The sequence below is a fragment of the Pituophis catenifer genome, unplaced genomic scaffold (assembly GCF_029215685.1).
Source record: "Pituophis catenifer annectens isolate HBS135680 unplaced genomic scaffold, rPitCat1.0.hap2 SCAF_8, whole genome shotgun sequence".
NCBI classification, from domain to species: Eukaryota; Metazoa; Chordata; class Lepidosauria; order Squamata; family Colubridae; genus Pituophis; species Pituophis catenifer.
The window spans coordinates 62,546,838-62,561,322 of NW_027256888.1; the positions used below are offsets into that span (position 1 = coordinate 62,546,838).

The window sequence follows — 14,485 nt, forward strand, 5'->3', positions numbered from 1 at the left end:
AATGGAGCTCGGGAGGGCCGCAAATGACCTGCCCAGGATCTCTTTCCAGCCGGGACAGCCGTTTTCGCTGCAGCCTCTGCCAGCGAAAACGGAGCTTGAGCCGTTTGGGGCCCAGGGGGCTATGTGCAGCCCCCCCACCGAGCTCCATTTTCACTGGCAGAGGGCTGTCGTGGCTGAAAATGGGGGCCAGGGGTGCATGTGCCCCCCGTTCCATTTTCACTGGCACAGAGCCACACCCCCCCGAGGTCAAACACAACCGTGATGCGGCCCTCAATAAAATCGAGTTTGACACCCCTGCATTAGACCATAACCAAAAAGACCCAGGTTTAAATGCCACTCAAGTACTGTCTATAGGTCACACCATGATCTTGAACCAATAACCTCCCTAATTGCAAGGCTATTGCAAGCATGCAATGAGATGTGGAAAGCAAATAAATTCTTTTGCACAACTTAGAGGAGGAAAAAATCTATAGCCAATAAAAAACCTGGTTTAGCTCAACAGACAGAAGCACTGTAATTTAACGCCAGCTGCCTGCAATTAAAGTAAGATCGAATCTTGCCAGGCTCAAGGTTGACTCAGCCTTCCATCCTTTCTAAGGTAGGTAAATTGAGGACCCAGTTTGTGGGGGCAATAAGCTGACTTTGTATAAATATACAAAAGTATGAAGGCTATTGCTTAACGCACTGTAAGCCGCCCTGAGTCTCCGGAGAAGGGCGGCATATAAATCAAATTAAAAAAAAAAAGCAACTGGATAAATTCACTAAAAGCTTTTTGAAATGTGGGAAAGGTTTTGAGGGCTTGTGTTTCAATATCAAGAGAGCATTGAATAAGGTATGACGTTTGGATAAGTTACTTCAAAATGATATACTCTGAATTTAAGTATTCTTAGCAAGAATATGATAAAACTTTCAAGATTAGAAGCAGAATTGCAAACAACAGATCTTGCACTCAATTTAATGACAGTGTGATTCTTAACATCCAAATAATGAATCTTTCAAGTCTGAAAAGCAACTTCTATCTGGCTATTTTTTCCCCAGGATTTTTTTGTATGTATGTATGGCCTGTGTGTACTTCTAAAATCTTCCTATATAACATCCAACTAGCATTTATCTGAAACCTAATCCAATCCTAGGAATAATAATATGCAAACTTTATTTACCCTTTCAAAAAAAAGGCAGAAGATTAACTAGGATTTAATATTCGCTTTGTTATTTTGTTCTTGGAATGAAACAGTTCAAGGAATCCAATGTTTATGTCAACGTCATAATGACTTTAATCTAACTTGAGTAAAGAGGTATTTATTTAATTTACTAATGAAGAAAGAGGCGAACCTACACAATTAGGGAAGCATGGGGAGAAGCTTCCAACAAAATAGAAAAACCTGGAAACTGAATTTAGGAAATGTATTTGGGGGGCAGGGAAGGAAACATCTACATAAAAATTCTGAATTTTATTTTTTTTCTTTGCTATTCAGTTATTAATCAGGCAGCTTTGAATAAGAAGTTGATTATTAATTTTAGTTCTTTGTTTCAAAATCAAGAAAAAAAATTAACAGGAAAATTGTTGAAAAAAAATAACAATAATTAAAAATAATTTTTGCAAGTGTTATATTTTTAACAAGGAATTATTATATTATATGCTAATTACACCTGGATTTAGCTATTTCAGAATAATGAAACATTTATTTCCCTCAATACTTCAGTGATTTCCTTCCGAAGTTTTTAAGCTAGACAAATATAATGAAACACTAACAAATACATGACTTTTATTACATATAACTAAAGTATTATAACATTTTGTTTCTCTACCATGACATCCATAGTCAATTTCAGTTCATTATGCAAGCAGATTCTCTTAATAATTGAAGCTTTCTCAACAAAACATACTAGAAATAACAATAGCAATAACAACAACCACATTCCCATGGGAATCTTAAAAGTGAGCTCATGCATACATGGGTATGCTTTGCAGATGTACTTCATCACAGATTACATTTATAGCAATCCTAAATGAAGGATAATCATCCAGAAGATTTTATTCTATGATATTCATTTTTCTTCTTGTTCTACTATAGATTGATTTAAACTACAAAAATTGTAAGTTGTCACCATGCACTTGCAGACTTTCCCATCTCTTTACATTCTAATTGCTAATCTTTATATATATATAAAAGACGGTTTACCACAAATTAGAAAGGTGAGCCAGAGTGAACATTGAGTGGATAAAAACTTTAGGTAGAATTGAATCTACATAGAATAATTATGAAGAAATTGTACTTTATAAGGACACTACTTACTTACTTACCCCACTACCATGTCCTTTGGTCCTGCATTTACTGTGCAAACTCCGTGCTCACAGTGTTTTCCTACCAAGCTGTGAGCATGCAAGTGGACATGTTTTCCATTTGTGACTAACTGCACTATTACTTTTGCAGGTCCAGCATAATTGCAGATCTGTAGGAAGCAGAATAAATACTTTTATTTCTGAGCAATTATTCCTCTGTTCTGATTTTACACTGATTTTTGAAATGTATTACATGTGGGGTGCTTGCATGTTAGGAATGTATTTAAGCCTTGTGACACAAAGACACTGTGGAGCAGCAGTCTCAACCTTTGCGGCTTGGTGGCCTGACTAGTGGGGGAGGGGAACTGGGCTGTGCTACTGATGGGTCGGCACATGCAGGTTGACACATGCAAGCGGTAGGCCTGCGCGCACGTGTGTAGCTTAACTCTCACAGGGGTGGGCCGGTGTGCATGCACTCAGTTTAACTAACACAAGTGACAGACCAATGCACATGGGCACTACCGGCCCGCCACTCACGCAAGTTGAGCTGCACATGCGCATGCGTGCGCACTCCAGCCAGCCTCTTGTGCAGCCCAATTCTAAATAGGCCATGGCTCAGTAGTGAGCCACGGGCTGGGAGTTGGGGACCCCTGCTGTAGAGTGCAGAATAAATATTTATTTAAAATTTACGAAGAAATGTCAAATGCTAAGTGGCACAGATTTGAAATGAAAACAAGAAAAGGATTCTAATATTCATAAATAAACACAAAGTTCTGAAGTAACACATAAAGATACGCACGATATCAGACCTCCGGACTTTTTGTTGGGCCCTGAAAACACACTTATTCCATCTAGCTGGGGTGGCCTGATCCCATCCTCTCAGTTTTTAATTGAATTCGGTTTTAAATTGGGTTGTTTTAAACTTGGGCCAAAATTATTTAATTGTTTTTTAAAGTGTTTTTTTTTTAATTTTATATGTTATGTTTTATCTTGGCTGTACACCGCCCTGAGTCCCGCAGGAGAAGGGCGGTATAGAAATAAAAATAAAATAAAATAAAATAAAATAAAATAAATAAATAAATAAATAAATAAATAAATAAATAAATAAATAAATAAATAAATAAATAAATAAATAAATAAATAGTTTCAGAACATTTAGACAAATTGGATGAATGGATAAAGGAAGGTGAAAATCATCTATTATTATAGGTAAATTAATTGGTGTGACATCCCCATGAATACTGTACACAAGAAATTTCATTGGAGTTAGAAATAAATATACCACTTATTTTTAATAATTTAATTTTTAAAAAATAATTTTTAAATTATTTTATAGCACAATATAACAATACAAGACATACAACATTTATAAACAAGCTCTCTTTACAGCTATTGCATGGTGATCTTCTTTGTTATTCACAATTTCCTCTTCTTTCTCTTTATGTTATTCCAATTTACTACTTGTCCCCAATATTTTGATTACAATATATACAGTATATTTCTCTCATTCTTATCAATTTCCTATTTTTTATACTTTAACATATCCTTTCTTTATTTTTTAACATTTCTATCTTTCCTCCCTAATTTAATCATTTAATTTTAATCTAGTATAAAATAAAACAATGATAGAACTTTGTATTTTTATAAAACAATACCTTTTCTTTGGAAATACAAGAAGAGTATGTTTAAAACATATTATCTTAATAAGAAGGGCAAAATGGATTTTGAAACAATACTTCAAATTTCTCATTACACTTTTATTTTGTTGTGATATTTGCTCTTTATTTAGGTAAAGTGAAACTGAATGTTAACAGTACTAATACAGTTTTATAATTTATATCAGACTGTACTCCAGACTTTTCATGCCTTGACTCTAGTCTTCTTGAAATGGTTAAGATTTCTAAAACAAATTCAGACACCATCATTGATGAATGCATCCAGTGAAGTGAAGGTATTCATTTAATTTGAATTAAAGGATTAAAATATATACTGTATTTCCCTGAAAATAAGACCCTGTCTTATATTTTTTTGAACCCTGAAATAAGTGTTTGGCCTTATTATTTTGGGGTGTGTGGAGCAAGATGGGGATCCTCTGGCCATCTTACCTGATTTCCAGTTCTGTCTCCCTAATCCTAACCAGAGGAAACAGTGGGGACCGGCTGCGCATGTGGTTAAATATTTTCGGGAGAGGGCTTATTTCGGGGGAGGGCTTATTTTCGGGGAAACACAGTATCTAGGAGTATCAATAGGTGTCATCTCAGTTGAAGATGGTATGTATAAAATACACCAAATTATTATATTCAAAATGTAAATATATAATTGCAAAAACAATATATTTATATTATGGAAAGCAGAAAGAATGTTTTCATAAGCCAAATATATTATTTTTGGAAACATTTAAGTCGGATATGTGTTATATAACATACATTTGAAAACCAGAAGGCTGATTCCTGGCACTATACTGTTTTTATTAACAGATTTCTTATGGTTAAAAAAGAGGAAGTATGAAATGGACACAACAGAGAAAATATTTGTGGGCATTTTATAAAGTTCGGTTAATGAAGCAATTTAAAACTTTCTTGGAAATGGTCAGTTTTTATATGTTGCAAGCTTATTTTCAAAATAATATTCCTTAAACAAGAACAGGAAATGAAAGGGAAAGCAAATGTCTGTATGAAAACTTTCAGTCAGAAATTCTGTGTGAAGAAATTCTGTCATGGTGATACCAAAAATAACTTTTATCCTAACAGCAATGATTCCAGTATATGTTTCCCAGAATACAGACATACAAACCTAAACATACTATTAGCAAATGTTTTAAACATATTAAACTTTTTTTAAAAGTGTTAAAATATTTTTAAAAATAACTTTTAAAAGGTTTTTAAACTATCAACAGGTTCACCCAAATTCATTTCAGGTATCTGTGTCCCCACTATGAGAAGAAAATGCTGGATTCAGATGGGCCTGCTGTGGCTCCTTTTATGCTCTTATTTCCAATCCATTTGTGTTCATCTATGCATCAAATATTATTTATTGTTACAGTAGTTGTACTTTTGAAAAAGTAGTATTGTTTTTCTTTTTCCAATACTGTACAAAGGCAGCCCTACAGTGCATAATATCTTTTACACTTTTGTCACCTATATCAGGGATTCCTAACCCCCAGTCCATGGACAAATACCAGTCCATGGCCTACTAGGAACTGGGGCGTGCAAGCGAGCGAATCCTCAACTGCTCATGTGGGGACCCAGATAGCACACAAAACCACCACCACCACCTCTAGTTGATGGAAAAACCACCCTCCACATAACTGGTCCCTGGAGGTTGCGAGCAGTGGTGAAATCCAAATTTTTTTACTACCGGTTCTGTGGGCGTGGCTTGGTGGGCGTGGTATGGCTTGGTGAGCATGGCAGGGGAAGGATACTGCAAAATCTCCATTACCACCCCACTCCAGGGGAAGGATACTGCAAAATCCCCATTCCCTCACTACTCCAGGGAAAGGATATTGCAAAATCTCCATTCCCACCCCACTCTGAGGCCAGCCAGAGGTGGTATTTGCCGGTTGTCCGTACTACTCAAAATTTCTGCTATCGGTTCTCCAGAACCTGTCAGAACCTGTTGGATTTCACCCCTGTTGCGGGCCACAGACCTATATGTTGATATTGACTGATAACAGAAACAATAAATGTAGGATAGGGACTGGCCATAGGAAAAGCATATTTAATACTTGTATAGTTTTCTACTGACTCAACAATAGCACTACAGCTTGTGAGTGGGAAAGGCAACCCCGAGTGCAATCCTAGTTTTGCCTTGTTTTAGCAATTCATGCTATTTATTTATTGCTTTCAAGTCCTTTTTGACTCCTGGCAACAACCTGGACATGTTTCTGCAGTTTTCTATTCTATTCTATTCTATTCTATTCTATTCTATTCTATTCTATTCTATTCTATTCTATTCTATTCTATTCTATTCTATTCTAAAGGCTAGAAGTACTACATCATACTGGCTCTCTTTGATAACATGCATGTTCTACTACAGCAAACCAAAAGGTATGTAAAAGTGGGAAAAACAAAAGCGGACTCTAAGCCATTTGTACATGCAGTGTGATGCACAAATATACAAAGGGATAAAATTTATATTGTGATGCTAAAACATTTGTTACGTACTTTTAACAAAAGCACTGGATTCTGCCTTACTTTGGGGAATTTTAGCCACTATGTATGTTGCTACCTGAAGTGACATCATTATATTTAATTTGAAAATATGGTGCTGCATAAATCAACAGGGCATTTTAAATAGAGCAAACTCCAGAGAAACTAATTTAGGTGAAGAATAATAATTATAGATCATGACAACTAATAATTATTCAGAACAATCTGAATAATTGTTCTGAATTATTCAGAACAACTGGAGGTCTTTCCATTCGTGTAAATGAAGCACTTTGGTTGAAGGCAGACAGTCAGAAGGAAACAGAACAGAAAATATTCCAGCTTCCAACTGGCTAAACTTGAAATAAAAAACAGGTACTAACAAGCTACTAAAGTAGCCTTAAGGAACTTCCCCATATTTATCTGCCAAACTCTCTTTGCAGGTATTGTTGTGTAAAGATTTATATAAATGAAAAGAAAGAAAATAGGAAAAAAAAGATATAATACTTTGAAATAAAAATAAAAAAGACTGACAGTGCACTTCTATTCTGAAGCAAAACATATTGTTAATCAGATATTTCTTGCCAAAAAAAGTACAGAATTGAAGACTGAGTAATATAACTATGATAAAAGATTAAAGCAAAGATGAAATAATAATAAGAAGGGAAATACCCATAAAAACCCCACATGCCTTGCCCATTTCCATAGATATGAGAAAATCTCTGACATATTTTCCAAAAAGACCCAGCATAAATGAAATAAACAAAAAGTTTATTTGTTCTAACGTTCTCAGAGAGTTCTAAGAAATACACGTGAGGTCAACATAGATATCCTAAGAAGAGCTATATTTACACATTCACAAACAAACCCTGTTAAGATGTTGGGTGAAGCAAAGTAATGTCTTAATTTTGAGCCCAAAAAGATGTCCATAGTTGAGAATAGCTAATGCTCTCTCCTACATTACCTTATTTATCTCCATGAGAAACATTTTTCTCTCTAGCTTGGCTTTCTCATACTGGAGCCAATGCCAGAAACAGAAGTTCCTTCATAAAGACAAGTTAGGAGACAGAGAATAATCTAGCAAAGGTTTCCCCTACCAGTTATGTCCAACTCTAAGAGGCTGTGCTCATCTCCATTTCCTAAATGTCTATGAAGATTCTAAAACATTCAGATCATGGTTGTCCCAAAAGTGCTTTTCAAAAAGCAAGTAGACTTTTTCAGTTTTTTTTCAGTTTTCCAAACTAAGAAAGTCCAATTGCCTTTTGAAAAAGCACCTTTAGGACTCTATATAAGAGCCGCGGTGACACAGTGGTTAGAGTGCAGTACTGCAGGCTACTTCTGCTGACAGCCGGCTGCCTGCAATTTCGAATCTCACCAGGCTCAATGTTGACTCAACCTTCTATCCTTCCGAGGTGGGTAAAATGAGGACCCAGATTGTTGAGGGCAACATGCTGACTCTGTAAACTGCTTAGACAGGGCTGTAAAAGCACTGTGAAGTGGTATACGAGTCTAAGTGCTATTGCTATTGCTATTTCCTAGCCGAGGGAGCCAGTGTTGTCCTAAGGCACTTTCATGGTCATGTGGCTGGCATGACTATATGCTGGAGTGCACAGAATGCTGTTACTATCCCACCAATGATACCTATTTATCTACTTGCATTTGCATGTTTACAAATTGCTGGGTTGGCAAGAGATGGGCAAAAACAGGAGCTCACCCCTCTAGACAGTACTTGGGTCTTGAACTGCCAACCTTCCAGACAACAGTCCAGTGTCTTAACTGCTAGGCCACTAGACCCCCTGAATATAATATGGTTAGCCTTAAAAAAACAGATACCAATTTTTATGTAGAAATAAAAGCATAAGATTGACCTATCATGATTATAAAAATGATAAAGATGTATTCAAGAAGCCAGTATAGCCTTATGAGGAAACAGTCGGTAATTGTTTACACTGTGATTAAACAATATGGTCCTGTGTCTTTGTAACAGGAATTACAGTAAAAAAATAACTTTGGAACACTGTAAATTATTGCCCAGAGTTGAGTAGTTGCAAGGATGATGGTATCATAATGGGTAATGTGTCATCCAAATATTCCCAAATACATGTTAGGCGATGGCTTTGATTATGAGCTACAATCTCCATCTTGCCTGCCCTCAACTGCAGATATACCAGTCCAACATATCCAAACTTCTAGATGTTTCTCCATTGGTGTTAACAACTAGCAGTCTTTAAAGCTATTTTTTTCTCTAAAAACATAACTAGATTACTTCTATTGATTCTCAGGAAAGAGCAGAGGTAGCACTCAAAAACATTTAAGTCATACATGCCAACCTCATCAATATAGACACAACCAGCTTCTCTGAAAACAGTATATCGATAATTCAGCTACAGCTGAGAGAAGATATATAACACTTTAGCCAAAACATGTAAAAGCACAGATATCTTTACAGTAACCAACACATTCGGAAATAGTAGGATTTGAAAATGAAGACCAAACCCCTTTGTGATATTTTTTAAGGAAACGACTTGGATTTGCTCAACATAGCCTGTCTGATGAAACTATTTCTCTGCTTATGAAGAGAAGCAAAGCAAGAGTGAAAGGTCCACAATTATCACAACACAGTTGGATAAAAATAAACCAGGATGCCCCTGAATCTCATCTTATTGTTTTCTGAAAAAAATTTCAAGCTCAAAAAGATCTCAGTAATTGTGGATTTTGAATTAATTCTTATCTGGCTAATTCTCATCCCTCACTTCTCAGTGTTGATACAACTGGGGATTTAATCTAATTTATCATTTATTTCCAATGAAGGCTATAAAATACCATAGAAGGAACTTTAAGTAAAATCACTTCAGACAAATATACATTGTATTTTGCGTAGCAAGTATGTCCTTTCTATTCTGTAGAGTATCACACAAATAGATAATAGTTATATAGTAACGTTAAATAAATATTAACCATATTAAATATAGTAATTATATTATTAACTTACTTTAACTTGTGGATAAGACTTCTTGTTCTTTTCACTAGAAGCTCCAGGAAGTCCACCATGGGATGGTCCTTCACAAACATAGCGGAAACGAAAGCCCCTCTGAGGAGATTAGTTTTGAAGAATTAAAGAACATTTGATTTAATTACAAATTCCTCAATAGATAGATAAACCAATAATATCCTATACAGTACAGATAAATATTCACATACTTGTTTATTAAAATATGTACCTACTGTATCTATTTACTGTAAATACTATAGATATTTTAAATATTTAATATGGTACTAACTAAATAATTTAACAAATACAGATCCAGATGATAATGCAGTGAACATTATACTTTCCTTCCTATAGCAAGTTCATTAAATGCTATAAATTAAAATTAAAAGGCAATTTCTAGTAGATATGTCAAATAATTTCTCTAGAAATATCTTATGCTACAAAAAAAGATCATGAATCTCAAATATTCGGAATGAAATTCTGATGCTGACTAAATATAAGAAATAAACTCTGCTTTTGTGGTGTTTTATTTTAGGGTAAATTGAAATCTGATTATCATTTATTGACTACGTTAACAATACTTCCCCAGCAGATGACTTTCATCTATAGAAATGTTCTAAATATAAATAGTGACGGTTTCTTTTTTTCCCTACTGGCTTATCTCAATTTGAAAATACTTTTTTCATTTTTCTCCAAATATTTGTTCAATAAAAAAGAAAAAGAAGAGCTAACTTTAAAGCCTTAATAGCAGCTTTTCAGTCCATTTCCCCCATTTTAACATTAGAATTGCACTCAGAATTTGTCATAAATGCTTCAGCATTCCAAGTCAATTTTCTTTTCCCTCCACCCTTCTGCTTTTTATAATATTGACATTTTGTTATTAAAACCAACTAAAGCTTTCCCTGTTTTGTATCGTTTTGGCTGATTTGGCTGCTAAACAAATAATTCCATCAACACTGTCAAACTATTTACGAAGGCTACATTATTATTACTATTAGTCTTCTCATCACCCATCTCCTCCCACTTATGACTGAATGACTGTAACTTTGTTGCTTGTATCCTTACAATTTATATTGATATTGATTGTTTCCTGATTGCTTATTTGTACCCTATGAGTATCATTAAGTGTTGTTCCTTATGATTCTTGACGAGTGTATCTTGTCTTTTTCTGTACACTGAGAGCATATGCACCAAAGACAAATTCCTTGTGTGTCCAATCACACTTGGCCAATAAAGAATTCTATTCTGTTCTGTTCTATTCTATTCCTATAAAGACTATGCTTCTCCATGGATGTTGGACTTTTTTTAAACCTCAGAACTATTATTTCAAAATGTTATTTAAATGTAAAATATAGATATCTGCACAACAATAATGAACGGTAACATTTAGTGATAATGCTGCTGAGCAGTGGTGGGTTTCAAATTTTTTTACTACCGGTTCTGTGGGTGTGGCTTGGTGGGCGTGGCTTGGTAGGCATGACAGAGGAAGGATATTGTAAAATCTCCATTCCCACCCCATTCCAGGGGAAGGATACTGCAAAATCCCCATGTCCTCCCAATCAGCTGGGACTCGGGATGCAGAGAATAGATGGGGGCGGGGCCAGTCAGAATTTTTACTACCGGTTCTCCGAACTACTCAAAATTTCCGCTACCGGTTCTCCAGAACTGGTCAGAACCTGCTGAAACCCACCTCTGCTGCTGAGACAATAAACTAACGAAATTTAAATGAAAATTTCCGTGTCTTAAATCTTGAGTGCCACAAAAAAGAGAAAGCTGGGAGCTTTGGCAAAACATTTATAACCTATACATTACTGTATTAGTTTCTTTATTTTTCATCCTACACTTGTTTGTGGAAGCACATATTTTGTTTGTGGAAACACGTCTGTGGAAACGTGAACAGCCGCTACAGAAGGTTAAGTTGTCTTAATTCTGTATTATTTACAATGCTTTGTCAAAAACATATTTCATGTAGAGAACAGCTTAATTTTTCAATATCCTTTCAACTTGTCATTCATAGGAAAAAATATTATACTTCAAAAAAAAAAAAAAAACCCAATGGTTCCAAATAACCAGCCAATTTTACAAACTTGCAGCCTTCTTGCCAGCCATTCTTCTTTGACAGGCTCGGGCATGTCTAATATGCATTCACTCATCTCAGGCATTAAATTTACATCTGCAGGAAGGACAACTCTTGAGTTCTGGGTCACCTACAAAATCAAATTACTGAAATCCCTCCCTCTCTTTTCAGAGAGAAAATGTTTATATTTGAAAAACTACAACCAGAATTCTGAGAGAAAGAGACCAAGAAGCTAGAGTGAAGTTGGATTCAAGGGACAGAATTCACATTTCCCTCCAATCTCTGGTTTAAGTTTGACATGGAAGGAAGAAGGACTTGTTAAGGAAAAATGGTGTAAAGTTAATACACCATTAACCCATTCCACAGGTCTATATTTTTTAGAGAAATAGGTAAACGTTAGATACAAACTGGACTGTGTTGATTCTCCCCCCCTGTATTTTTAAGTCCAATTCTGTGTTTAATTATTTTCTTTATACATGCTCAATGCACGAGGGATTTGTGCAAAACTTTTACGTTTTACCTTTTACGTCAGAGTTGATTCTAAATAGAACAAAACAATAAGATTTATAACTGTATAATCTGCTAAAATTCCTGCAGTTTTCTTCATATTTTTTTTCCTGTTGGATGTTCCTGTAAAATGTTGTCCCTGATTTGAGCAGCCCTATAATTTTATTTTCTTCCACCATTAATTGTTTTACATTTACATTTACATAATATTACATTTAATAATAATAATAATAATAATAATAATTTTATTTCTATACCGCCCTTCTCCCGAAGGACTCAGGGCGGTGTACAGCCTATTTAAAAACACAAACAAAACAATGATATAAAATTTAAAATAATTAAATAAATGGCTCAAATTTAAAACCCCAATAAATTTAAATACCCCAATTTAAAACTATTGTATTGATAGTCCGGCCTGGCGGAACAACAGGGTCTTCAATGCGCAGCGAAACACCCGGAGGTCAGATATCTTACGAATTTCCGGGGGCAGTTCATTCCACAGGGCTGGGGCTCCCACAGAGAAGGCCCTCCCCCTGGGCGTCGCCAGCCAACATAACTTGGCTGACGGCACCCTGAGGAGACCCTCTCTGTGGGAACGAACTGGTCGGTGGGAGGCTATTGGTGGCAGAAGACGGTCTCGGAGGTACCCGGGTCCTATGCCATGGAGCGCTTTAAAGGTGGTAACCAACACCTTGAATCGCACCCGGAAGACCACCGGGAGCCAGTGCAGCTCGCGCAGGAGGGGTGTCACATGGGCATAACGGGTTGCGCCCATAACCACCCGCGCGGCCGCATTCTGGACCAGCTGGAGCCTCCGAGTGCTCTTCAAGGGGAGCCCCATGTAGAGAGCATTACAATAGTCCAACCGGGAAGTAACAAGGGCATGAGTGACCGTGCACAGGGCGTCCCGATCCAGAAAGGGCTGCAACTGGCGAATCAGGCGAACCTGATAAAAGGCCCCCCTGGCCACGGCCGTCATATGCTCTTCTAAAGACAGCCGTGCATCCAGGAGGACACCCAGATTGCGAGCCCTCTCCGTGGGGGGCAAAGATTCACCCCCAATAGTCAGCGATGGCACCTGCTGACTATATCGGGGCGCCGGGAGCCACAGCCACTCGGTCTTGGAGGGGTTGAGTCTGAGCCTGTTCCTCCCCATCCAGGCCCGCACGGCCTCCAGGCAGCGGGACATCACATCAAGGGCATCGTTGGGGTGGTCTGGGGTGGAGATGTACAGCTGGGTATCGTCAGCGTACAGATGACACCCCACTCCAAAACCACGGATGATCTCACCCAGCGGCTTCACATAAATGTTGAACAGGAGGGGCGAGAGGACCGACCCTTGCGGCACTCCCCATGCGAGACGCCTCGAGGTCGACCTCTGCCCCCCTGCCAACACGAACTGCGAGCGGTCGGAGAGGAAGGAGGAGAACCACCGCAAAACGGTGCCCCCTATTCCTAACCCCCTCAACCGCTGCAGCATGATACCATGGTCGATGGTATCAAAAGCCGCTGAGAGATCTAATAGGACTAGGACAGAGGAACAACCCCTGTCCCGAGCCCTCCAGAGATCATCCACCAACGCGACCAATGCCGTTTCTGTGCTGTACCCCTGCCTGAAGCCCGACTGGTACGGGTCTAGATAGATAGCTTCATCCAGGTGCCGGGGAAGTTGTCGTGCCACCACGCTCTCAACAACCTTCGCCACAAAACGAAGGTTGGAGACTGGACGATAGTTGGCTAATTCAGCCGGGTCCAGGGAAGGCTTCTTGAGGAGGGGCCTCACTACCGCCTCTTTCAAGGCAGCAGGAAAGGCACCCTCACCCAAAGAAGCACCTATAATCCCCTGGAGCCAGCCTCGTGTAACCTCCCGGGAGGCCAGTACCAACCAGGAGGGACACGGGTCCAATAAACACGTGGCGGCACTAATCTTACCCAGAACCCTGTCCACATCCTCGGGAGTCACAGGATCAAACTCCTCCCAGATAACATTCTCAAGGCCTGCCCCGGTCTCCTCCCGTGGACTCATCCAATCGGAGTCCAAGCCATCCCGAATCCGAGCGACTTTATCGTGCAGGAATTGCACAAAATCCTCAGCACGACCCTGCAAGGGATCTTCCCGCACTCCCCCCCGAAGAAGGGAGTGGGTCACCCTAAACAGGGCGGCTGGGCGGTTCTCTGCAGATGCGATAAGAGCGGAAAAATGGTTAGATTTTGCCGCTTTTATCGCCACTAGGTAGGTCTTGATATAGGACCTCACCTGTGTCCGGTCGGAATCGGATTGACTAGTCCTCCAAATGCTCTCTAGGCGTCTTTTCCGACGCTTCATCTCTCTCAGCTCCTCAGAGAACCAAGGAGCTAATTGAGATCGGCATCGGGTCAGAGGCCGCAAAGGCACGACGCGATCCAAAGCTCCGGCGGCCGCCCTTTCCCAGGCGGCCACCAGCTCTTCAGTCGAGTCGTGTGTTAGAGTCTCAGGAAAC

At 38.4% G+C, this 14,485-nt stretch overlaps 1 protein-coding gene across 1 annotated transcript in view; it reads right to left on the reverse strand.

The window, feature by feature from the left end:
- Positions 1–14,485, reverse strand: part of NFKB1 (nuclear factor kappa B subunit 1) — an 84,507-nt gene that overhangs the window by 42,127 nt on the left and 27,895 nt on the right. The window contains exons 5-6 of the mRNA XM_070949187.1: positions 9,422–9,520; positions 2,306–2,454 (exon numbers count right to left, since the gene is read on the reverse strand). Coding sequence (XP_070805288.1) covers positions 2,306–2,454; positions 9,422–9,520 — 248 coding nt within the window. The remainder of the gene's footprint in view (positions 1–2,305; positions 2,455–9,421; positions 9,521–14,485) is intronic.